This window comes from Battus philenor, unplaced genomic scaffold (genome assembly GCF_028537555.1).
Source record: "Battus philenor isolate CCGP_79_NKW_IND1 unplaced genomic scaffold, ilBatPhil1.0.hap1 SCAF_6, whole genome shotgun sequence".
Lineage (NCBI taxonomy): Eukaryota > Metazoa > Arthropoda > Insecta > Lepidoptera > Papilionidae > Battus > Battus philenor.
In genome coordinates, this window is record NW_027181726.1 from 2,237,376 (window position 1) to 2,263,057 (window position 25,682).

The following is a 25,682-nucleotide window of genomic DNA, read 5'->3' on the forward strand; positions in this document are numbered from 1 at the left end:
CCTTTGCCTTTTTCTTGAAAGAACTAATTGTGACATACGTTATGTGCACAGATACGTCCTGGAGGGGTACAATGCCTTGTCGTGGCTGGCGCTGGACGGCACCACGCACGATCGCTTGTCCTGCCTGCCGCTGCACGTGCAGGCGCTCATGCACCTGTATCACTCGGCAGCAGCACTCGGCTAGGCAAGCACGTCCGCCCGACGCCTGCCGCGCCTGCCCGCCTGCCCACCTGCCCACCTCACGCGTGCCTCCGACGCGTCTCGTGCAACGACGCGTCCACTGATGGGACGGTGGGACCAGGTTCATCCCGTGTTCCTAGACGTAACCTGCGGTAAATCAGAAAATAAACGTCCATCGTTTAAAATCGTCACGGCGACTTGCAGCACGCACCCGTGGTTTTATAACTATGGTATTGATATTTGAAATTTATTGTAATGTTGTAATGGTGTATTAAGATTCATTTCCCTTAGCGTCAGTGACATACCATAAATATTTTTATACGACTAATGTAAGATGAATTATCAAGTGTTGTAGACGTTTGGAAACGTAACTCGATAGTTTTTGGAGATATTACAACTTAAATGGTATACACATGTAAGCAACGCACTGGTATTGTGCAATTTTATAGCATAATTTGTCGGAATCCTCAGATTTGATAGATAAAATAATTATTTAAATAATATGAACTACTTATGAACAAAATGCAAAGGCTCTTGTATGTATTTATTCCAATGAAATGGTCGACATTATAGTATGGGTTAAGATTGCTAAGGCACTGTTTGCGATGTAAGGTTACCATCGGATAGCACTACAGTTCCTCCGGAATTAAAGACAGAATTGTTTAAACGTTGCACTGTCGTCGTGGTCAATACAGATTATTGTTATGAAATTTGTGGCGGAATGTTTTAATAAGAATTAAATTGTTATTCAAATTTATTGAGATGATGTAATATTGAGCTGAATAAATGACGACTGATGAAGCCAATCTTACCTTAGCCGGTGGAGTCAACGCGTGTTAAAATTTACAAATACAATAGTATAAATGTAATTGAATTCGGCGTTTGCATAACCCTGCTGACGCGAGTTAAACTCCAAAACCAATGACAGTACTTAGGCTAACTACGATTTGTAGGATATATATTAAAAAGGGCATTTTTAAGATAGATTGTTGTCGAGTGCTCAGGGCCTATATGAAGGCGTTGGTCGGTTAATATTTCAGAGTAATATATAGTCTATCTTATGATGGTGTGTGGTTATTTTAGAACTTGCGACCTTGTCAGTTGTCTTCATATAGCAGCTCTGATGTGGAACGGGAGGGTGAGGAGTTTTGTCGGGTCAACTTGCTCCGTATGGGAGGACAACTCGGACTGCCGGCTGACTATTGTCAAGAGTGAATGTTACCACGCACAAGCTCCGTTGAGCCTTGGAATGTTAAGATGTAGCAGAGAATATATAGTTAAGCAGGCGGATTAGTTATATTTATATAACAAAATCTCGTGATGGTCCAATTCAACATAGGGGACGTTTTTTTGATGTTTGTTACTGCCGTTATACTGAAAGTTAGTGGAGTTTAGGGCACTTCATTTCTTCTCTTTTATTCCTCTCGTGTGAAATGAACACTTCCAGATGTCTTTCATTATAAATCATTCTTCCGTGATCTCTTTCACCCCATAGTTTTCTTTTAACGTGAACCTCATTTTATTTAGTATTACATACAATTATATATTTCCATGTAATAGCAATATAAGTAAAAAGTAATATTTGTGTAATTTTTTGTGGGTCTCATTTGTTTGAATGAAAATGTTTACCTTTGGCTTCTCTCAATGAAATGAGTATGTGTTTAAATTTAACCATTTTAATGCAGTCTATAAGAAATATGTTTTAAAGTTTGCAAATATATTTTCTATGATAAATCATGTACTTTAATAAATGATTACGTGTTGTTTCGGATTATTCCAAAGTAATGCAGAAATTTTATCGTAACTCTTATTTGTAAGGGTTAACTAATGTCAGGTTTGGATGTTCACGCAACTCCTTGTCTAACTATTTCCGTTCTTCCTGCCGCTATCACAATAATACTGCGGTATTGTAATAAAAAAAATATTACATTGTTGAGCTGTGTAGATTTGTAATATATTATTTTTATGTTACGTAACAAGCCGGTATGAATTACCAAAGGAATTAGGTATTTGTGTAGAGTTTTAGATATTTTTGTTTACCATCCTTATTTCTCTGTAAAGAATTCGTTTCGAAGAGTTCTCGTTTTGTATTCAAGATATTATTGTATGAAATGACGAAATCTACTTGTTACTCCGTTAAATTGAAATTTATTTTTGTATAGGCTTTTTTTTTACTTTGGTACAAGGTGAGGAATTATTTTATACCGTCTGCATCGGTGTGAGACGACTTGGTGGTGTAGCTTTACATTTAGAGACAATTATACATTAGGAGAATTGAGTATTCGTTCATGCCCAGGGAACAAGCCGCGCCACAGCTCGCGCAGGAGCGCTCCGAACGGAAATTTATCAATGACACCAATAGGTTACGATTAGTACTATAGCTATATTAAAGAGCCCATAGAGTTACAGTTAGCATTTGTATTATTAGACGTTTTATAAAGATTTAGACGCAGCCCGTTGTAACAGCACACGCGACGTCGATTCGTCGAATCTCTTGACAGTTTTGGTAGTTATATTGAATTTTCTATTTTAATATATATCTATATTAAAGTATAAGTAAATAAATATACATGTAAATATGTCAGATGCGTGTTGTGCGAGTGCCTGCGGACTCGTGGCTCCGAATTCTACTTGGATTTGTAAGCGCGTTTGCGTGCAATAACATCACCTAGTTTTGTAATTCACTCGTTTCCTTCAGTGCACATGTACTGGTCGCACCGGCCGCACCGGCGTTGACCTCTTCGTTTGTCTTCTGCGCTTGTATCAATCCACTGGAGTTGTAGTCGAAGTTTAGAATTTCTGTTGCTTTATACTTTGATACAGCTGTTCTTCTTACTTATTTATATTGCGTGGCGAGAAATGAGCGTATACAAATAGTACGTTTATACGAGAGAGCGGAAGAGGCGACACCGCGAGGGGAGAGGGGAGTGCGTCCCGCCACTTAATGAATTACGCCTAGTTGAATATGAAATGTTTTAAATGTGTTACAGCATTTGAGAATATTTAATGATGTTGTATATAGTTTATATTTTGTTTTTGTAAAACTTCACTGTGTACATAGGGCGCGGAGGCGTTGACCCGCCCGCCGGCGCGCGACGTAGCACGTTTTAAAGAAACCACTCGTAATATTTGTACAGTTGTTAAGCGAGATTCGTAGTTGAATGAATTATTTTTAAGAATTTTTTTGTTTTTGACCTTTTTTTGTTATTGTGAATTTGTCAATTTTTTTAGGTAAATGGGATTGTACTGTACATAGACCACCATTTTGTCATATACTAGACTTAAGCGATGGAATCTGATGATTGATGTGGAAATCAAATTTTCTAAACGGAGCAATCATTAGAGGATCGTAAACAAAATTAGCGTAATACTTGATATTAATATAACTTTATAAATAACTGTGAAAATAGGTAATAACAATTATGAATAAAATATTACATATTTAAAGCCTTCTTTTATTTTTGATCTACTTGGTTCATTTGGGCCACACATGCACATTCAATTTGTGGATTAACCACTTAACCGGAAACTAACCTTCTTAGCTGCAGGTAATGTAACCAACTAATTACACATTATATAATTTACTAAGTATTTGAAATTCACCATAATTTCAGCCATAAGAGGTTCTGTTGGACATAGGCCTCTTTCTTAGGTTTTCATTCATCATTTCAGTAAGCCCGGATGAAAAGACTTTGCATAATTAAGCGTCTTTTATCTTATGAATGGACGTCTCCTACGCTGCACTTGCTAGTGGAACTGCGGTGTAAAAAGGACTCTGCGGCCGAACTGTGTTTGCTGCCCAAAGGCTTTATCCGCTGAATGTTGGGACGAGGAAAGGGGGAGAGGGAGGTCGATGTTCGCAATAGGTGAAGAGGTAGAGATAGGCGTTAGGTGCCCCTTTCCATAGAAGATGAGATTTTCTTCCCAAAGAGCAGCGTGAGCAGATCTCGTTGGCGAGGTTGCAGATGTATGAAAGCCCAGCAATGGCGTTTTTATATGATTATCAGCGAATATCGTGAATTCGTTCAAGTCCGACATAACCCGTCCTTGCCTTTGTGACAAAAAACCTAAATTAATCATTAAACAAAGAAAATATAGAAAATAAATCGACATGAGCATTTATTCATTAAAAACAAAGTATTTAAAGAAAAGGCTTTTCATTTAATTTCAATTCTGTATTTCATGTATTTCACTGCAGACTTTAGACATTTACCTTTGAAGTATAGTTAACATAAACTACTATTGATGTGTTTCTGCAGCACTTTCAATTAAATCTGATAACTTGTACAATCCGCTAAACGTTGCCTAGTTAACTTAAAAGTTTCAAATTGAAAACGAAATTTTTCTTAGTCTAAGCAATAAGAGCTAAGATTTTTAATTGTTAAATTACTCCTCAAACTTATATTTGCATTTCCCATAAAATCTTAGCGGAATGCTTTAAAGTGCAGAAACAAACAAACGTTTAACATATATGTTAAAAATATGTCCTAGGCGATTTGGTTGCATTCTTTATTTGAATTTTTCATCGACATATTTTCAATATGGAAAGTTTCTGTTAGGGTCTAAATTATTTAGCATTTACAGTATTGTAGATAAATATTTTAAGTATAATAATAAATCCTAAAATTAAATATCAAATATTTGTAGAATTTTATTTTTCAATTAATTATATCGCAAGTGAAATTTTATTTGGAATCTGGCAACATTATGACATATTTGTTTTATTTTGACAGAAGTGGACGTGAATAATATTAATAAATATGAGTGATATTGTATAAGAACTATCAGAAATAAATTTCTTTTTAATTCCAATAAACTAAATGAAAGCTGTTAAAATAGCGCCACTAGTAATTATTAATTGTGATTATGGGCATTCTTACTAGTTGAGGAAACGTAAATATATTTAGTTGATAAAATTTGTGGTCTCGTTTTGAGGAAACATGAAGATTAACGAGAAGAATCTCAGTGCATTTGCATCGTCTGCAACGCCAGTGGACCGCGATGGTTGGCTCGACATGCGGGGCGAAGTGGGCAAAAGCTACCAGCGTCGATGGTTTACCTTGAAAGGAAACCTGCTTTTTTACTTCGATAAAAAAGCTGACAAAGAACCCCTCGGAGTTATCATACTTGAAGGATGTACGATAGGTAAGACACCTATTTCATTTAAAGAGATTTAGTAATTAATATAGTATAACTAAAATTAGCTACAATCAATTGCAGCTCCTCAATTTTTTCTGTCTTAAATAAATTATGTCGATATTATATTATAAGTTACTAATTACTATGCCACAGCGTGTGATGTAGACAGCTATGTTAAGACTAAATTTATGTTGTGTTAGGAATGTCAAATTGGAAAGAAGTATTTAAAATAGCAGCCATATATAGTAAGAACTACAATGTGCCTTCCTTACACATGAACTGTATACTTGATGAGAACTGCTCTAATTGAGTGAATGCGGAGAGTGGAAGACTTTAGAGATGTCTTTCATGGACATGCATATATTTGTAGGTTTCTAATTTCAATAAAGAAATACCTTGTTTTGGGATATTGATCATTAAATTCTCCATCTCAAATGTTAAGACAAAGATGGGTTATTAATGCTTGTGTATTAAAGACAATAGATTACCTTAAAGTTAATATTATATACTTCTTTTTTATTGTACAACTTTAATTTGTACTCAAAAATTTCTGTTCTGCAGTTCAATTCTTACCTTGTGTAATATATTAAATCATCAATTAAATAGAAGTCTAGTAAAATAATAAATAAAGGTTATAAAATACATATAAAATATTATTCAAGCTTGCTCACACAATTTTATATAAGTTTTAATAATTATTTCTAGAACTGACAGAAGAGGAATCCTACAGTTTCAAAATAGTGTTCCAATGCGAGGGAGGTCGTACCTACTATCTGTGCACTAACTCACAGGCCTCTATGGAGGCATGGATGAAAGCTCTAGCCTGTGCAAGCTATGACTACATGAAGCTCATGGTGGCTGAGCTGCAAAGGCAGCTGGATGAAGTGCAAGGTGATTTTTTTGCTTATTTGACATCCACTTTGGACCATTAATAGTAGTAACTTGAAATAAAAGCTTCTTAACATTAAAACTTGTTTGCATTACTAAGTACAAATTAAATAGAAACAGCAATTATAACAAAACAATGCTTTTGTCAATGCAGGGCTTTCTTTGGAACATAGCCTACTATTATTGTATTTCCATCAATGACAAGACTGTTTCAGGAACACAATTACAATTACAGATAATATAGTGTATTTATGTATGTATTATTACCAAGACTACAATATGTATGACATTGTATATTTGATGGTGGGGTCAGGTCACTTTGATTAAGATAATTGAAGTTCCTTCCTAATTTATCCATTTAATCCATTAAATTGAAGAAAAACATTTTGCTCTCTGGCAAATTCATCCTTTAATTTAAAATAAAACAGAACAAGCTACAAATAGTTCCTATTCTCTTCTTTAATTGCTTCCGGGGCCGTTAACAAATTTAATTAATTTTTTGTGACTATTTTTATAAATATTCATATCATTGTAGTTGGAACAAATTATTGATGTAATGATATAATATAAATCCTTTGATCATATTAAATTTCAAAGATAAATACCAATTTAAAAAATACCATCAGTTCTACATATAAAATAATAGCCAATTAATGAGTTTATTACTTTGTCCACATAGAATTTAATAAAAAAAATATTGTTTATTTGGTTATTTAGTTTGTAGTATTTTTCTAAAACAAAACAAGCCTTAATTACTCCTTATTGTATCAACTACCTGCCAGTCAAGCAGACAGACAGACAGACAAATAGACCAAAATTATAAAAAATGTAAATTTGTTATTTGTACCATATATTTATTCATAAGCATGTAGTAAATATAGGTTGTATTGATATTACAGACACTCCAATTTGTATAGATTACAATTGTATTGAATTTTGATAAAAGTATTAATAATTTCGACTAGAAGATTCAGACTGTTATTTCATGATTACCTGACTGTATTTATTTCAACATAATTTACCATAAAGTTTTAATACTTTTTGTTCGTAGTTAAATTTATTGCATAATTTTGTTTACAATAACACTGGTAACTTGCTATAACATATATTAATGATAGCTTTGATGCAGAGTTATACAGTGTAGTCTTCTCTTTCATTGTTTCATCATGAATGTGGGTTGTGGTTTTTGTAGTTTTATGGTGTCTTGCATGGTGGTATTGTATGATTTTAATTATAAGCGTTTCCAGAATTTCTGGTCTCATCCATGCAATGTAGTCGAAGTACTTAAGGATTATATGCAAACAAGCTGTAGATTGTTGGGTCTTTATTTTGAGCTCTTTGGGGATAGACCTATTTATTAGTAGTATTAGTGCGGCGGGCTATACATGGAATTTTTAACATTCAGGGCCTAAACAACATATCGAATGCGTCTATGTTTCGCATGCGTAAAGAAATAAGGAAAGGATGAGGGTATGCATTAGAGTCACTTTGGTGCTTCTGGGTATCCCCCTTTTCTACATACTTTCTCTGTTTCACTGCAGCTTCAGACATTTGCACTCAGTATTACCTTAGCATCAAAATTTGTATTAAGAGATGTTTTATTTTTTGCAGCGGAGGAGGCTGCAGAGGCATCAGTTCCTATACATGCACCAGAGAGTGAACCAAAAGTTCCTCCTCGAGGCCAGCGCTATAATCCCTTCAACCGTGTACCTGATGGGGAGGGACCGAGCAAAGCAGTCCCAGGTAGTCGACATCGTAAGTATTGTTGATGAAAATTTTGTAAAACATCATTTCTGCTGTAAGACGTTCACTTTTAGACATAGACCTCCCCCATAGAGTTAAAATAGAATTTACTAGAAGTGGGCTGCATCTAGCGTCTTTCGCCTACCTTAACCCTTTCCACTCCAAGGCTGTTATGTAGCATCGATAAAATTTAATTGAATTATAGTATCTTGCGATTCTAGAATATGTTTGATTCATTCGTGATTCAATTCAAACATTTTAGTAACAAAAATCTTTCCTGTTTTAAAATTTTCCTCAAAAAGAAGTATTACACCATGTCGATTATCACTCGACAGTGGAGCTTGTGGAACAAAATCAGTGTTGAGTGACACTCGACATTGGAGTGGAAAGGGTTAACAAGGTCTACTAACCACCTTGTGAGTGGATGTTTTATGTTGTACTTGTAAGTTCGTGGTCTCTTCACTCTGGTGCCTTAAACCTTAAAGCCTCATGTCGTTTCCGACCAGTGTAGCATCTTCCAACGAATTTAACCGTTTGTTATTCTTTTTTAAACATTATTTTAATTATTTAATAGGTAGCTATAAAAAACAATGATTTATTCTTTGTATTGCAGACAAGGATAGTGTTCGCAGTGAACTCCCTCGCAAAAAGGTCCCGTTCCGGGATATCCACACTGCGCACGGCCGTAAGATCCTGGCACATCGGAGCGAGTGGCGCGCACGGCTTCGAACCCGCAACCGTGTGCCTGAAACGCCCCTCATACAGCTATGAAAATACACATACGAACTAGACAGAACAAAATTGTCTCAAAAATGTAAGTCATTTTTGTATGTTGAAATGTAATTGATTTTTTATTACAGAAAACAATAACATGATATAAATTTAAGAATAGATTACTATTTATTTATATTGCATTATTGTCAGTATGTAAATTTTAAAATTTGAGTATTACAGCAATGTTTTTGTTATTAGCTCACGTCTTCCTGTAGTTTAGTAGATTAGAATGTCAGTATATCAGTCTAGTACTGTCAGGTGCTTAAAATTTTCTAATGTATGCAAAATACTTGATAATAATCGATCTTCTTCCATAAGGAAGCAATTTTAGTGTGTTTATATTATATAAGAGAACGATAGGTACTATTTTTGAGTCTATTATAATTCAAATTTTCATCTCTCTCGCGATTTTTTAAAACAAAAGTGGTCAAGTTTAGGTCAATACGAATCCAAATATCCGATCTCTGATTATATTATATAGTTGTTTTAAATCTTTTTCATCAGATTTAAGAAAAACTTAGTTGCCAATCATTTTTTACATTTGAACTTAGTCAAATTGGATATATGTAAAGGTTTTTAGTATTATTTATTACAGTGCTACCGAAACCGTTATACCGCGCTTTTATTAGTTCCGTTTTTAACCAACGCCCGCGGCGAAGGCATTCATGTTTTTTTTGGCGGGCCCCCTCCTCCCCGCGGCTTACTAAAGCGCGGTACAGTGGTTTCGGTACATAATGTAGTCCAATTTTATTGTATTATCATTATCAGTATACACATTATTTATATAGGTGTTAATATTATTTTTCATGTAAATAAAGCTGTTTCTGCCTTTTTGTATATATACACGTAAATAAAGTGTAAAATTAAAACAACGATATTTGTATTAAGTAGTTTATTTTAAAAATCTTTGTTATATAGACCAACACTTTACAATGCAACCAACTAAATTAATTCATAGATAGTGTGTGTATGTGTCTGTGTTAATACTGGCGCCAGAACAGCGGGGGCCGATGCTCTTGTCTCTTTCAGCTAAAGAGTGCCGATTACGCATCCAAAGATTACATCGGGAAGATTGTAACGATTATAGCAAATGCTACCTCGGGAGTTGAATAAATCTCTTGCAATTGGTTTTCGAAATAACTAGTAACAACAATCTACTACCCCGCTAATTAACCTCCGGCGACCTCTTCCAGAGGTATGCAGTTGATGTGAAACAGATTGCAAATAGTACAGGACGCTGGAAGACATACTACAAAATGCCCAGATTGGAAAATAAACATGGTAACAAACGTCGAGTTACATGGGATTAAGGGATTCGTGTCAAAACTTATCATTACAAACATGTGTTAATGTTTTAAAACAAAATATGCCTCTATATATTATTTGTACAGGGTGTTATAAAACACCTCGCACCTCAAAACATAACTTTCAAATATCCGAAAGAATAACAAAAATGTTATTAAAACAATATTAATAGTATAAATAGATTAAGTTATTATAGAAAAAGTTTGAAATAAGGGATAATACAAAAAGAATGTTCAATACATGTAAGCTGAAGATGTTTTGCAACAACCTGCACATAAAAAAACGTGCCATAAAAATTTCATACTACACGTCTACTACACCCAGATGCTCATAATATATGTAAATCTATGTATATAAATCTACAAAAATAAACAAGTGTTATTATAAACTAAAACTCCGCCCTTTACGACAGATCGTCGTACATTGAGCGTTTCGTATTGAACGATACTTGTCTTGCTGTCTCGACGCGCAATGTACGTCGCACGGACGGTGTCAACAGATAATGTCAATAGAACTCATAAATAAGAATATATTTGGTAACGAACTTCTTAAAAGATAAGGAGCCGATCGCACAGAGGCGACCGGCCGCGATACAATAGACAGACGTTACTATGTACACCGCTATCTCCCTCTATACAAAGTTAACACATCACTAACCTGATCGTCTACATCTAACTTAAGATAGCGAAAAACAACACGAGGGATACGACCCGACGAGTCACTCAAATAAACATGCGTTTACACTGGACACGAAATCAGCTCAGTGTGAACACTTCACATTAAATATTTTGTTATAAATTTAATTAAAAGATACAATATACACTTAATTAGGTAAATAAAAACAATGCAAACAATAGTTATATACATTTTTCGTGGTGGGTGGGAGTAAAAAGTTCTGGCCACATATCGTAGAACAAAGTGATTTTTGGTATTAGTGAAGTCCTAACTAAACCGCGCCTGTGTTACTGTTAATAAAATAACTTTGTTATAATATGTTACGTCGATACATAGTCGAAGACGTTAAGCGAAGTGGCCAGGTGCTCGCGTGGTGGGTGTATCAAGTAGACGTAATGCGTTTGGCTCGACCGCAGGCCGACATTCTAAACTCTACCTTACGTCATTACAATTAAAGTGCAAACCGTCGTTAAACAATCCGAGTCATATAAAATACATTAGAGCGACTGTTTGAAGGAGGGTTCGCTGTGTGAGCTTATTAATAAGATTTGTGAAGTTTTGGTCGTTGGCAGATGGCGCTCAGTTCTCGAAGCGCTTCTTGCGCTCGGCGACCACGCCAGCCAGCGGCGTCGTACTCAATTCTGTAACAGACAAAAACAATGTGAATTCTAACGATCTTACGATGCATCAATTATTACTATATTCATATCAAACTAACTTGACTTATATGTGATTTATATGTCGATTTTAAAACAATATCATCAATGCTGTAAGTGTAGGAGGTAAATAAAAATTTACAATTATAGTCCCTACGTTCGATTTGCAAAAGGGGATACTAACGGTGATGACTTATTACCATCATCATCATCATCATGACTTCAGCCGTAAGACTTGGAAGTTGTCCTCCACCTAAAGGACCTCAATAAGATCTTTCCACCTTAGAGTCCTCTACGCAAAAGTAATTAAAATAATTATCTATTTTTATTTATTCATTGTATGATGCTGTAAGCAATGTAATAGAAGAAACGATATTTTACTTCTATGTCTCTCTATGTTATTCTCTATCTCTTTCTAAAACAGCGATAGCGTGTTAAGATAAAATAAACATTTATTATCAATAATAATTATTTTAGTCGTTATTTTTAATGTGTGTCGCAGTGATGTGAAATGGGTCACAATTCAATGAAAAGACTCACCCAAGAGTGTTATAAATAAATACATACTCACAATGACATATATGTATATATAGCTTTATAAACTAAACAAGCAGTACTATCATGTGATGAAGAAAATCAGCACGAGAGAAACATTAACCGCAGGTACCTGTACGGGCGACAGCTGGAGGCTTCTTGTGTCGTTGGAGAACTGCATCTTGCTGCGCGACCTCGCCCCCTCCGCGCTGCTGGCCTTCGACGGCTTCATCTTCACACACACACGCACACTAATTAGCTACTACTACAGACACTACGGTAATAGACCTATCTATCTGTTCAAACACTTATTGTGCTATTTAAGTTTCAAATAAAGTTAAATAACTTGAGCAACCTTCATTGGGGTCGAAGGTCGTTGGGGAAACATGCAGGTAGTTCTCCCTCCACTAGGACTGATGATATAGTCAAGTCGTTGGATGCGAATATCCCATGACGTTTATCGTCGCGTCTTTTGAGAGGAGACCTATATCATTCGGTCATCACATTATTTTGAAATAAGGAGGGTAGTTTTAAAAATAAATGATGCGCAGTTGATTATTTTTATTAATTGGATCCAAAACTTTGTGGAAACAAATGAAAATATCAGAAAAAAATAATTGGTAAGGTAAAACAAAAATTATACACACCAATCCACCTACATAAATCATTATACCCACACACCATCACCACGTTAATAAGCAACTACTATTAAACAAGAAACGTTTACCTGAACCTTGGAGAAAATATGTTAAATAAGAAAAAAAAACTTCAGACAATGTATCTAACTATCTTAAGGAATCGTAGATTTTTCAGAGACTTATCAAATTAAAAATTGGTTTAAATTATTTTCGAGATGGTTGTAATCTATCAATATGAAGGTTAAGTATGACGAAAATCGAACTGAAGATGCTATTCTAGGGATGCCGCTTTCAACGGTTGAAGCGAGAAGGACGAATTAAGGGTTGTCATAACGTATGATATTTTACTGCACGAGATGTCTTTTCAGGATGTCACAGTATAAGACACTATGTATTTTAGGGTTGTCACAGCACATGACTTTTTATCAAATTGTAGGGTTGACAATGTTTATCGGCACGGGATGCATTTTAGGGTTGTCATCGCCTATGACATTTGAAAGTAAGTAGCGTATTTTAGGATTGTCACAATACAGGCCTGTTTACAGCACAATATATGTTTTAGGGTTACCACAAACAACACAACCTTTACAGTATGAAAAGCATTTCAGCACTCTCATCTTTTTATAAAATGAGTGGATATACCACAATAGGGCTGTCACAGAACATCACGTTGTACGGCACGAGACGAGCGTATTATTTAGGGTTGGCACATGACGTTACCTGGTTTCTGCGCGTGGTGCCAGGCCGCCACCAGGCGCCGCACGGCCGGCCAACGGTTGCGGCGCGCCTACAGGCACCGCACGGTTACCACAAGCGCCCAGTGTCCGCCGCCCATGCCCACTGAACTCAGCCTGACTTATGTAATAACCAACTTCGCGAGATTTAAATATCGGAAAATTTGCATAATTCATCATAGTATGAAGTTATTCTACATTAACATAATAGCTGAGTTCAGTGGTAACGGTCGGCGTGACACTATATTTAATTATTAATATAATGAAAAAATCTACAAAGTCGGTGCAAAAAAGTTATTTTCAAATTTCTCTAGCAAGCAGGAAATTTGTGTGAAGTAAGAATAGCTAAAACCCAAATAAACCTGGAAAGTTAACACGTGATTAATTTAGTAAAAATGATTTTGTTAAGAATGTTTCTAGTCGTGAATCGTTGCAAGCTTTTGTTGAGTATTTCTATATGGCGAATGTACACAGGCCGAGCGCCTGAGGTTAGAAAGCAACGAGCTGGTGCGTACCGGTGTCGTATCCTCGGTCAGCTGCGCGAACGTTGTCTGCTCCGAGTTCTTCACTTCGTTTGCCTCGGACATGATGTGCGCGCGGAGTTGCTTATTTCTGTAAACAGGGAATATGAATTTAATATTTCCTTTTTTAAAAATATGAATCGACGGTCGAATATTTGCGTATGGAGCATTGAAAGCTGTTCTCACAAGTTAGGTTTAGTTTTCGTCATTAGTGATGAAACTAATGCGTTCAGGGCGTTAGAACGCGATATAAATCAAGTTTTTGTATGTCGGCACCTTCAGTGTACGTAGTGAGTCAAGAGCTTAGCTTTGAAACCATTCTACTGACCACCTTAAAAAATGTGTTAGGAATAGCAAGCGCAAAGTAAGACGTCAACTCATACGACATGAACAGATCGCCGGGAGGGTGCCGCTGTTAACAGAGTATATTGGAAATGTGTGGGCAAGACTTGTGTTCAGAAGTGGACGTATTACGTCTAAAATTATGATAACGTAAATGAATGTCGGATTGTTGCTTCAATCTAGAAGTTTCTTCTGTTATTATCGAGGAGAAACAGTTGATAGAGCAACGGAAATATATTTCCGATGCCAATAATCGCGATATTTTCTGTCGATCTCTCCTTCCTTCTACCTTGGTCCATAATAAGATAATGTCGTACTACATGATGATCTTTTGGGTTTTTGTTTACACGTAGGCGTGTGTGTACCTGGAATCGAGCTGCATGATGTGGTTGTGCGCCTGCGCGAGCTGCGCGGTGGCCGTGGCAAGCCGCTCCTCCAGCGCCGCCGACTCCACGCACTTCACCGAGTACTTCTCCGACAATGACAGGATCTCGCGCTTGATCTCCTCCATCTCTTGTCTGACGATTAGACGGTTAGAAGTTAAAAAGTGAAGCGCTTTTGTTTAATTAGATCTAGATATTTCGGGATTACTCTGCGAGATCAAATCTTAGACTCATAGACGAAGAAAAGTGACAAATATAGTTCACCAGCGGATTAGCAGGTTGAAGTGGCGATGAGTAGGCCACAAAGTGGACAGAACAGATGGCCGCTGAAGAGTTAAGGTTCCAGAGCAGAGACCACGGACCACGTGTCGGTCCAACCATAAGGTGGACATATGAGCTAGCGAAGGTCGTCGAAAGACATTGGATGCAGGCCACTTCTGGACTATCTAAGTCCATGGATGACATCTATGTCAATCGTGTTATTGCTGCAATGATGATCACGTGTCACCTTTATCTTTTCTTTACAATCTAAACAATGAAAGAATTTGGGAGATGGTTTCAGAGAGCTATTTTTAATAAGGCATATGATCAACTCTGCGTGTAATTAAAAAGCTTGTGTGCGTGAATAGATGTGGTACTGACTGGTGTCGGGAGCTCAGCTGCCCGAGCTCGGGGTGTGCGGCGCGCGTGAGGAACTCTGTCTTGAACTTGTCGACCTCGCGGCGCACCTCGCTCTCGTGCGCCTTGCGCATCGCGTCCAGCGCCGCGAGCGTCGCGCGCGTCTCCTCGGCCAGCGCCTGCTCCTTGTCCAGTCTGAATAACAAGTGGATAATATGAATTACTTTGATTTTTCTATAGATGGCGCTGCCAGTTAGTTTGGATAGTTAAATATTTTTCTTGTGAAGCAATTAAAGGAAGAGGTAATTGCTGCTGCCTAAACTGGTTTTATTTCACTTTCTTGGAATTATTCCCATGTTGTGATTTACTTATTTATTATTAAGAAAGCTTGCTGGTTAAGAATAAAATTTGTACACACTTTGGGATAATATATGACCACACTTTAGAAATTCATTAAGTTGGCGACCAATGAAAAGCGGAACAAAATCGGAGAACATTGTAAAGAAAATAGTTGGAAAAAGTGTTCGGAACCCGTCAATATATCTGATGGGATAATTTCGAAAGTACTATCGATCAATAAAATTTCTCTCGAAATAGGTTTGTATCACAAGTAAGATGTCAAGTCTTTTTGTTCTTCTTCTCATCCATCCACTCCCGTCAGTGGTAGTGGTCATGCACCGGTCGGTTCTGGAGCTCCAGTTGCTCTCGCTAAGTGTTGTCATGTTGCTCGGTGTTTGCGGAGTGATAAAATTTATTCACTGAGTTTTAAGTTTTAATAATGTCTGTCAATCTTGGAGAGCGTCCACGAGATTGCTTGCCTTTCACTTTGCCTTGCACCATCGAACGTTCCCTCGAGTCCTTATTACGGATGACATGTCCAAAAATCTTGAGGATACGTATCAAAACAGAAGAACGTCTTATTTTTTGTTGAGTTCTTTGGGGGTCGAAACGTTGAGGTGTCAAATATCACGACGCAAACAATAACATAACTTTATAAATGTTTATAACAATGTACTAATCAATATAAGAACATTTGTTTTTATGAACATTTGTTATTATTTAGCGGCTCGTATTAAATAAAGCATTGTCGTTTTAATCCAAGCAAGTTTGACACCTCGACGTAGGAATGAATTGCGTCGTGAATGCGTACCTGAGCTGGTCGCGTTCGGCGCGGTGTTTGTCCTCCATCTCGCGCACGATGCGGCGGTGCGAGCTCTCCATGGCGAGCAGGCCCTTCTCGCAGAGTGCGCGCAGCTGCTCAATCTCTTGCTGGTAGCGCGCCCGCAGCCCATCGCCGTGCGTGTCCGCCGCCACAGCGCTCTGCGTATAAATTATTTACATTGAAAAATCAATAACGTTAATAAGAATTACAGCGAGTGAAACCTTTAGGTCTCTGTAGGAAACTTGACGTAGATCCTTTCTACTTGTAATCTAATATAATGCTATAAGTGTAGGTAAAATTTTAATTGTTTTATAGTTTTACTCTTCTTTCGTATCAATAAACAAATAAAAAAAATATTTCAAAGTCGTGGAGGTGGAGTCGAGGGAGGATCACGGTAGGTATAATAATACTACGCGGCCGATGTACGGTTGGACTAGAGGATGGGTATTAAAAAGGAATTTCTACCACTTACAAATATACAATAAAGAGAGAAGAAAACAATAAAGAGTCAGTATACCTGATAGGCAGCGCGGAGGCTTTCTAGCTGAGCAGAGTACTCGGAGTCGAGCGCGGCGAGGCGGCGTTGCAGAGTGCGCGCGCGCTCGCGTAGGGCGGCGCGCTCACGCTCGTGCTGCGCCTGCAGCTGCGCCCGCGCACGTCGAGCTGCCGCCAGAGCGCCCGCCTGCTGCGCCAGCGCACACTCGCCGCGCGCGCGTTCTTCCACCAACCGGTCCAGCGCCTCCTGTAGTCGCTTGCATTGCGTACACGCCGCAGCCTCTTGTAGGGCCTCCACGCGCACGCGCAGCGCCTCCACGCGCTGCAGAATGCTCCCAGGCACGGCCGACCCGCCCTCGCCGCGCAGCCGCACCTCCACCGCCGTCACCGCCGCCTCCACCCGCTCGAGGCTCTCGCCGATCTTCATCGAGTCTTCACTGTTGCCCGAACAGTCACTGGAGAAGAGCGCTCGGCACTCGTTCGAGAAGTGTTGGAACAGGTAGACGAACTCCGCCTCGCAAGAAGGGTCCGTCTCCAGCGAGGAGATGGTGTCCTCGCGGTGCGCCGCGTCCTGTTGTGCGGAGGCGCGGTAGGTTCCCTCCACGACTGCGACGCGCGCGTCTACGAGGGCCTTGTGCGCGAGGACGTCGGCCAGCTGCAGCAACGGAGCGCGGCTGTCGAGTCCGGGCGAGCCCTCCTTGGCGCGGCGGTCGGCGGCGAGGCACTCGCGGTAGCGCGCCGCGATGTCGCGCACGGCTGCGTCCATCTCACAGCGCAGGTGGTCGTGCGCCGCCTGCCACCACAGCTCGAGGTCGGAGCGGTCCTGCGCGGTGAGCGTGAGGCGGGCGCGGCGCGCGTCGTCCAGCCGCTCATCGCACAGTTGCGCGGCACGGGACAGCGCGCGCGCCACCTCAGCCTGCACGAGCTCGGCGCCAAGCGCATCGCGCGCCGCCGCCCACGCCGAGCGCACGCGCGCCGCCTCCGCGTTGGCGCGCTGTTGCTCCGCCTCGCTATCGGCGGGCGCTGCGTGGCTGAGCGTCTCACACGCGAGCGCCGAGCACAGCTCCGCTAACTTTTCCGTCTTGTACTTGTCCACCGCCTCGGCGACTTCTTTTTGTGATGCTTTGAGAGCTTCGAGGTCAGCACTCTGTATTATCAACTCTGATTTCCTGTGCTGCTTCATCTCCTTGGTGTTCATTATGTCGATCTTGCGGGACAGTATCCGCGCTAGATAGTCGAGCGAACTCTTGGTGCTGCCGGCGCTCTTGCAGCCGTCGCCGTTTATCTTACATTTAAGGTTATCAATTAGTTGACTAGTTTCATTTATTTCAGACTTAATTAATCGAGCAAAGAATCTGCTTCCATTGGAAGATTCCAGAGCCTCTTGTATCCTGCTGATCAGTACGGCCTCATAAGCCAGTTTCTCTGCTAAAATTTCTAAGCTTTTGCGTTGTGTCAGTTCACCGGCTTCATACAGGGCCGCTTTTTTCTTTGATATTTCCAGTAGCTTATTCCTCAGTTGCTCCTCGAGCTGAACCACGACCTGCGCCACGCTGTCGTTTACCTCTTCTTCCTTATTTTGATCCTTACTGTTCACCACACATTTATCGAAGCACTCCTGTAACCTTTTACTGACATCTGTCAAACACTTCTCCATCGATTTAATGCTATATTTCTTCTCCAGACTGGGCGACGGCGACCGTCGCGACTTTGCAGCCCGCATAGCGCTCATTTGGCAGAGGCATTCGTTGACTTTATTCCTCGAATGTATCACAACATTTTCGAGACTCTGTAGTCGGTCGAGCAAATGCCTTTGCGATTGTGTTCCGATAGATGAGTTCTCTTGGCTTTCATTTAGCGATGCACCCTCCGGCGACGCCGACGTTAGACTTAATGATTCACACGAGTTGGTCATATCTCGCCGATTCTCGATAGCGGAAGTAATCTTTGTTTCTAACGAACTGAGGCGGACCAGCATTTTCATGGGTTCCGAGCTCGTCGCACTGTCCAGAGATTTTCTTCTCAGACGCGCTGCGAGCCTTTTGAGACGTTTTTCATCTGTGACGCTGTCGCTTTTGGTAGCTTTCTCTTTGGTTGGGGATCCACTCTTAGAAGGAGAATTTATGGTCGGCACTGACTCTCCAGACTCTAGCAGGGAAACTTTATTTTCTAGCTCTGTCAACTTTTCTTCCAGCTCCTTTCCTAATGAAAATGATTCCCTCCCCTTTAGTGACAAACTTCGTCTCTTTTCTCTGGACTCCGTTTTTTGAATCTTATGCTTCAAAGTGCGAACTTGTTTGTCGGAAGCTGTTAGTTTTTGAGTTAAATCGAGGATCTTGGCAGCCATGACGTTGATCTCCGATCGGCTACATTGTTCTCTCAGTTTCATTTCATTCCTCAATTTCATGTTCGTTATTTCGAGTTCATCGTACATGTTGTGCGATTCTCGGAGCTCCTTTTTCATAGCCTTTATTTCTTGAATGGCTTTTAAAAATCGTCCTCTAAGCTCGACGTATTCTTCAATCAGTCGGCTCCTTTCCAATGATTCCAAGTTCAGGTCTTGGTTCAGGTTTGTGAGGTCGCTCAATGATCCGATGCTCTTTCTTTTTTCTTTCGTTGGAGACTCTGATATAGTTCGGCCTTCTAGCTCTCTTATTCTGGAGTAAAGGCTATCGTTTTCTTTGACGCTTTTGAGCAGTTTTTCATTGAGTTCGTTTAATTCTCGTTGCAGCTGTTTTACGTTTTCTTGAGCCGCAGCCAACTGTCTCGTGAGTAACTCGCAATGTTCGGTCGATTCTTTCAGAAACTTTTGAGTTTCTGTTAATTTGGTTTCCCACATGGTCTTGTCTTGATTATAAAGTTGTTTTATTGCGTCTACGTTCTCTGCTTCCTTTGTTCGTACGGATAACTCTTCTTCTTTCTTCTGTAATGCTGTCACGAGTTCTTCCATTTTTTTCTCTCGTACTGCCGTATCAGATTTGAGTTTCCGCAGACGCGCGAGTTCGGATTCAGCCGCGTTGACATCACTCAGAGCCAATTTTAGCTGTCTTCGCAGATCGTCGATCTCTATAGCTTGCTTGTCGATAGTCGAAATGTAGCTGCGTTTTCTTATTTCGTTTGGTTTCTCATTTTCATCGACTTCATCACATACTGTGCGCTCTTTGGTGCAATCTATTTCATCTTTGTCGTCTTTGACATCTGTTCGCAACAGTGGCTGGTGACATGAGCGAGCACGTACTCTCTCTTTAACTTTAGAAATAGGCGTTCGACTCAGTATAGGTGAAGGTGGTGGTTGTGTCGTCATATCGCCCCAATCCGCGCTGTCTCTTCGTCCTCCCTCTGAAGCCGTTCGGTATTCTTCGTCTGATGAGAAAGGTGCAGATTTTGTCGTGTTAGGGGTAACAGGTGTGACAGGTGATGTAGACGATTCTGATGCTTGATCGACGCTGTCTTCTCTCAGTATTAATGAAAGTGGTCCAGAGTCGGGCAGTCCAGCAGTCTTCCGAATTGCGGATACCCAGTTCGCTCTAATCCCCGCAGTCACTGCCGATAATACGATGTGCTTGCCATCCCACGTCTGCAATGATGAGAACTAATATGACATCGTTATTATTTATATTATGAGAACTTTAATAAATTTCAGTTACAAAGCTATATTTACTTATTCAATGCGATTAGGCATTAATTGTGTAATTAAAGCATAAAAAATTCTGTTCAATTTTCGTGCTCACCTCAGTTTCAAAAGCATATCCGTTGGTTGAAGCAGACGTAGGCAACTCTACGACGTTGGCCACCCCGCTCAGATCAATAACACCGTCGAGCAGTCCTCTGTGTTCAGCCTGTGGGTCTCTGAAGTACAGCAACGCTGCTCCACGAAGGACGAACCAGTGTCGGGACCAGCCGGCGGAGCTGCGACGCTGTAACCATCCCGCTCTGGCATGTAACAGCCTTTCAGCTGGTAATTCGACTCTACCGACTTCACCGTTCTCGGTAGCTTCGGGCACATCAGTCGTTTCGCTGCCCTCGCTTGCAGAGCTAGAGCTTGCTTCCTCTACTCTTGTGCCTCCGTCAGGTGAGCCCCGAGCCTGAAATTATTTCGTAATTATTAGACTGTACAATATTTTTTTCTTTTCTTTTAATGTTATTATATATTAATCATATGTTACCGGGAGTCGGTCAGGCGGCGGAAGTCTGGTCGGGCGCTCGAGCGTTGGCGGCAGCGCGCGGCGCGAGCGCGGGCGTGTGAGCGAGGCGGCGATGTCTCGCAGTTGCTCGTCGTACTGCTGGTGCTGGTGCTGCAGTAGCGGCGATCGTGTCACGCTCGCCACTGCAAAAAGTGCAACTTTTTAGATCTAAAATTCAAACCGTTGTCTGTTGATTAAACATATTATTATAGATATCATAATTTTGCTTTCTGAGATATAAGCCGAAATATCGACTTCAGAATTATTCAACATTTCTAACAATGTCTCTTTTTTTAAAATTTCGATGAGAATAAACAGGCGTAAGTTTTACTTAACTTCTCAAAATTGACAAGTTTTATGTACAAAAGGTGAGGATTATCTGAATTGTACTAAACGAAATTAAAAGTATTTACGGTGTAGATAAATATAACTTTTATTTTTTCAATTAGATTTGATTAGCAACCATTACGAGAGGAACAATGTTACAATTTGTACCAAGCATTGCCAAAAGACAGATGCTTTTGTCACATAAACAATAATAAGCCTTGTCAGTTAGTTTCTCACAAATATAATATATATGCGTCATGGAGAGCATAGATTTTTTCTTATTAATTACATTGTTTGATAATTCAAATGTACCAATACCTTAACTATAATTTATAAAATAAATATTTATTTTAACATTAAAATAAAACGTATTCTTTCATTATCAGGACGTGTATGCTGCTCAGCCTACACCAAAAAGCAGCACCTCTTTTGACTTTTAAATTCGCCCCGTCCACTGCTGGGTATAAATCTCCTTCATAGATTACCAAAACTATTACCTGCATTCAGCGTTTTCTAATGATCTTAACAAGATCCACAGTGTGCTTATTTTTTAAAATCTTACCATCTTCATCAACGGTGGGCGTGGCGTTGGACTCACTCCAGTCCCGACGGCGGTTCCTCGCCTTCTCCTCGCCATTGATCTTGTCTCGAGTCGGAGGAGAGGCCGAAGACACCGGCTGGTCACCGTACACTGCAACAAAGCCGACTGTTTGAGAAACACGATTGAAGTCTTTAATTTTAGACGATTATTTATGAGCATTTTATTACTCTTTTCATATAATTTTCGCTTTAAACGATTTACAGGCATCACTGCAATGTACGTAACATTAAGAGAAGAATTTAAGAGGACCCTAGTTTATAAATAGAAATTGGAATCAAATAGAACGTTCCCATGATATATACCCTGTAGTGAATGGCATTTTTTAACCTAAAGCGATAAGATTTCAAAGATGTCTCCACTTGCTCGAAGGGTTTTTTTTCATGATCATATTCACACGTGCAACGTTAAGAGAATTAATTGCTCCAACAAAGCAGTAAGCTGTATTATCACTACTATCTGGTTTTGTTTGAACTTTCAGAGAAGAGGCTTATTTCTCCATTAAAAATACAATACAACTCACGAATTAACGCTGTGGTAAAGTACTACAAGTTTCGACAACTACATAATTCAGTGTTATTATTAACGAACCTGTTACAACATTTCAAGATCCGGTACCAGAAAAAGGCATGTTACTAAATTGGCATTGACGATGGTTTAAATTCGCGTGTGACTGTCATTATAACTGTAAGAATCATGGGAGAGTGGAAGTTACCGAAGGTTTCTAAATTTCATTTCATTATTTTGTCAACAGTTTCATTATTTAATTATCAGACTCCCCACTGCAGGGACCCGACGACTTAGTCAAGGTCGCGGAAAGTAGCTGCATGCGGGCATCGCAAGAGTCAAGATCATCATGACACTCTTTGGGGCATCCTATGCCTTGCAGTGGGCATCTATTGGCTTACATGATAACAATGATTATGCCAACAGAATTGTATGTAAACTGCACTTACACTATGTTACAATTACAATATTATTTTTTATGATTATATATGATTAATATGTAATTAAGCAAATATTTGTTTCCTTTCATAGAAAAGAAGTGTCTGAATTTAATAATATGTTTGTGCCTTTCAAAGTTTTATGTATTCGATTATTAAAATATGAATATTTATGACCATTGTAATATTTATATATTCAATGTGATTTATTTAAAAATGTCTTATTTCTTTCTTATTGTACAACATATTTACGATGGAAGGATAATCAAAGGAATGTCAGCGGCGAAGAAATTTATTAACTTTTTAGTGCGCACATTATTTGTCAAAACAAACAAGATGGCGTCACCGCGAGAGGGCGCGCGAACGGAGCACTTCGGTGCGGCCGCATTGTAACCGTGGGCTTGTAAATTAACATTACGGGCGCATTCGTAGACGCAGTTGAATAAAATAATTATAGCATTTGCATGTTCATTCTTAAATTATTAATAATACTTTGGCATTTATTGCTTTCTAGAAATAAAACGGGCTGTCACTGTGTATGAAATATTGGCGGACGGTGAAATTGAACGAGGCGTCGGCGCGATTTCACAACACGATAACAGATTTGTCTAAGATACCCTTCCAAATATTTGGCGTTCATAATTCAATAAAATATCTAGATTGCTTTCTAAAACAATTATAAGTTTAAACAGATGCAAGTTGTCGTAGATAATGAATAGATTTTAATTTGATTTAATCATGTTTGCACCACATAAAACGAAAGTAACGAGAACTAAAAATGAAGTGTATATGATTTATGAAGATGACATGTTTATAGCCGACATAAGGCTGGATGTGGAGCCGTGCGCATGACAATGGAAATAATAAATAATACCTAGTAAATAAAATCCTGTAGAATATGAAGTTGGAATGAAATTAATAAAAATATAAAGAGTTCATTTCGCTGCGCTGCGTTCGCTGGAGACATGGCAAGAAGAAAAAATGCCAATGGAATATAAATAATTCATACTCATAGCCGCGCAGCCTGGTGTAAATCATCGACACCCACTGGGAGTGCGGCGTCCTTCGCTCCCTCGATGCGACCTCATTTAAGACTACAATACAAACCTTTATATCAATCAGCTCAACATAAATATATGTATGTGTTGAATCATCATCTTAAAAGAAATGGACTGATGAGTGTTCCATCAACATATGACGTCATACACCATTAATATCTCAGTCGACGGCCAATGAACCATGATCATTAGATGGGGCTTTCCCCGTCGCCGATTTTATTTTTATTATAACCGCGCTGGCAGATTGCGAGAAATAATTAAAAGTCGGGAAATTTTAAGGGACAAAAAGTTTTATTGGTATTTTAATATGAGGGTAGATTGAAAATTTTGTGATCTAGTAAAGAAACGAAAAAAAATATTGTAAGAAGCATGCCGTTTTTTGGCAAAATCATCTTTTAAGTTAACCTTCATCTTTATGTTTATGTGAAATTTTCTATCCAACTTGACTTTTAATGTCACTGAGCTGCTAGAATTATTAACGTCGATTTACATTCCTACAAGAATGGCTTCGCTCAGATTATTTGGGCGAATTTCATGAAAGTTGTCGAAATCCCGACACTAAGCTGTTCCAAATTACGTGATAAAAAGTTATGTGTTTTATTTAAAGCCCATTCGTCAAACCTCATTTCATTATTCTTTGAGGAAAATTGTCTATTTTTTTAAAAACCACTATGTTTCCACTATGAGTGACAATATAAATACATCGATTTAACTTCTTCCAATGACATTTCATTCGAAGTCTTCGAGAAAAAAGTGAAAATAGAGTTGATAAATATTTTAATTTAACGCTAATATTTACTGCTAGCCGAATGGACATATCATTGATGTCATATAAAATTTTAAAACACATTCCACCCGCGTCAGATATCCAACGGAATCAACGAGATAATAAGTTGATGACGTCATTTAAGAATAGATCAATGGCTATATATAAGTGTATTGTAATCCCCTACCAATTGTAACTGGAGCAAACGTTACTGTGCCACTGATTACTGCGATTTATCGCAATGTTCAGCATACATTGCTCGTTATGTGAAGTTTTTGTCGATACGACACAGATGTTTCTAGGGCGATGTAACATTTGTCTCAATTACAAACTGTGTATTATTGTACAAATGGTTTTGTAGTCACGATATTCTCAAAATTATAGGTTTTTACTAGAAGTGATTGTGGCTGATGACGCACTACTGTTATGGCGTTGGCTCGGTGTGCATTAGACATAATGCATCGCTGTGGTGTGCATTTTGGTTGACACTAAGCGTCTTCTATTTGGACACTAATGAGAAATGTATTACATCGTCTATAGGTCAACAAAAATTGAAATTATTCATAGTGAATTTATATGCAGTAAGAGCAAGAGGTATGTTAAGGAAACTTCTCTATAACCAGAAAAGAAATTTAGGAATGTCAGAAGCAAATATTTCTCGATATCTGAAACAGGCTTCTAAAGTTGTTAGGTTGGTAGGGAAACTTGATCAATGAAGGCCTATTTATTGCAAGACGGCTTTTTCTCTAAATCTTATATCATACCCGGTCTCCTAATAAAGTAATTGACCCGGCCCTCGCATATTTAAATGTAATGATTGAAATCGGTGGAATTATTTACGGAAAATCAGGTCAAATTTAACTCCTGAAATTCGAAATTATTCGGGTAACAGATAAACACTATATTTGTTTTTCTCAAATTAACAATGTGTTTCAAACAATAGGTATGAAGACTACGCAGCGGCTATTTTATATATAAAATTGATGAATTACGTTATTAAAAAGGGCCACTATTATAA

General features: G+C 38.9%; 3 protein-coding genes across 4 annotated transcripts in view; 2 read left to right on the forward strand and 1 right to left on the reverse strand.

Annotated features, from left to right (window-relative positions):
- Window positions 1-3,609, forward strand: part of skd (mediator complex subunit skuld) — a 112,677-nt gene extending 109,068 nt beyond the window's left edge. For both annotated transcript variants that reach the window (XM_068774020.1, XM_068774021.1), the window contains one exon: window positions 52-3,609. In XM_068774020.1, coding sequence (XP_068630121.1) covers window positions 52-184 — 133 coding nt within the window. In that variant the 3' untranslated portion in view covers window positions 185-3,609. The remainder of the gene's footprint in view (window positions 1-51) is intronic.
- A 1,320-nt stretch (window positions 3,610-4,929) lies between these two features.
- On the forward strand, window positions 4,930-12,166 carry IPIP (Inositol phosphatase interacting protein). Its single transcript, XM_068773955.1, has 5 exons — window positions 4,930-5,325; window positions 6,025-6,210; window positions 7,819-7,962; window positions 8,564-8,764; window positions 12,024-12,166. Exons 1-4 carry the CDS (start codon window positions 5,121-5,123, stop codon window positions 8,719-8,721), a joined length of 693 nt encoding a protein of 230 aa, XP_068630056.1. The 5' UTR covers window positions 4,930-5,120; the 3' UTR covers window positions 8,722-8,764; window positions 12,024-12,166.
- LOC137930640 (protein outspread-like) overlaps window positions 9,612-25,682 on the reverse strand; it is a 316,015-nt gene continuing 299,944 nt past the window's right edge. Inside the window, exons 7-17 of the mRNA XM_068773956.1 lie at window positions 21,861-21,989; window positions 20,954-21,114; window positions 20,519-20,872; window positions 16,810-20,364; window positions 16,281-16,450; window positions 15,155-15,325; window positions 14,495-14,647; window positions 13,782-13,878; window positions 13,253-13,319; window positions 12,028-12,126; window positions 9,612-11,345 (exon numbers count right to left, since the gene is read on the reverse strand). Coding sequence (XP_068630057.1) covers window positions 11,284-11,345; window positions 12,028-12,126; window positions 13,253-13,319; window positions 13,782-13,878; window positions 14,495-14,647; window positions 15,155-15,325; window positions 16,281-16,450; window positions 16,810-20,364; window positions 20,519-20,872; window positions 20,954-21,114; window positions 21,861-21,989 — 5,018 coding nt within the window. The 3' untranslated portion in view covers window positions 9,612-11,283. The remainder of the gene's footprint in view (window positions 11,346-12,027; window positions 12,127-13,252; window positions 13,320-13,781; window positions 13,879-14,494; window positions 14,648-15,154; window positions 15,326-16,280; window positions 16,451-16,809; window positions 20,365-20,518; window positions 20,873-20,953; window positions 21,115-21,860; window positions 21,990-25,682) is intronic.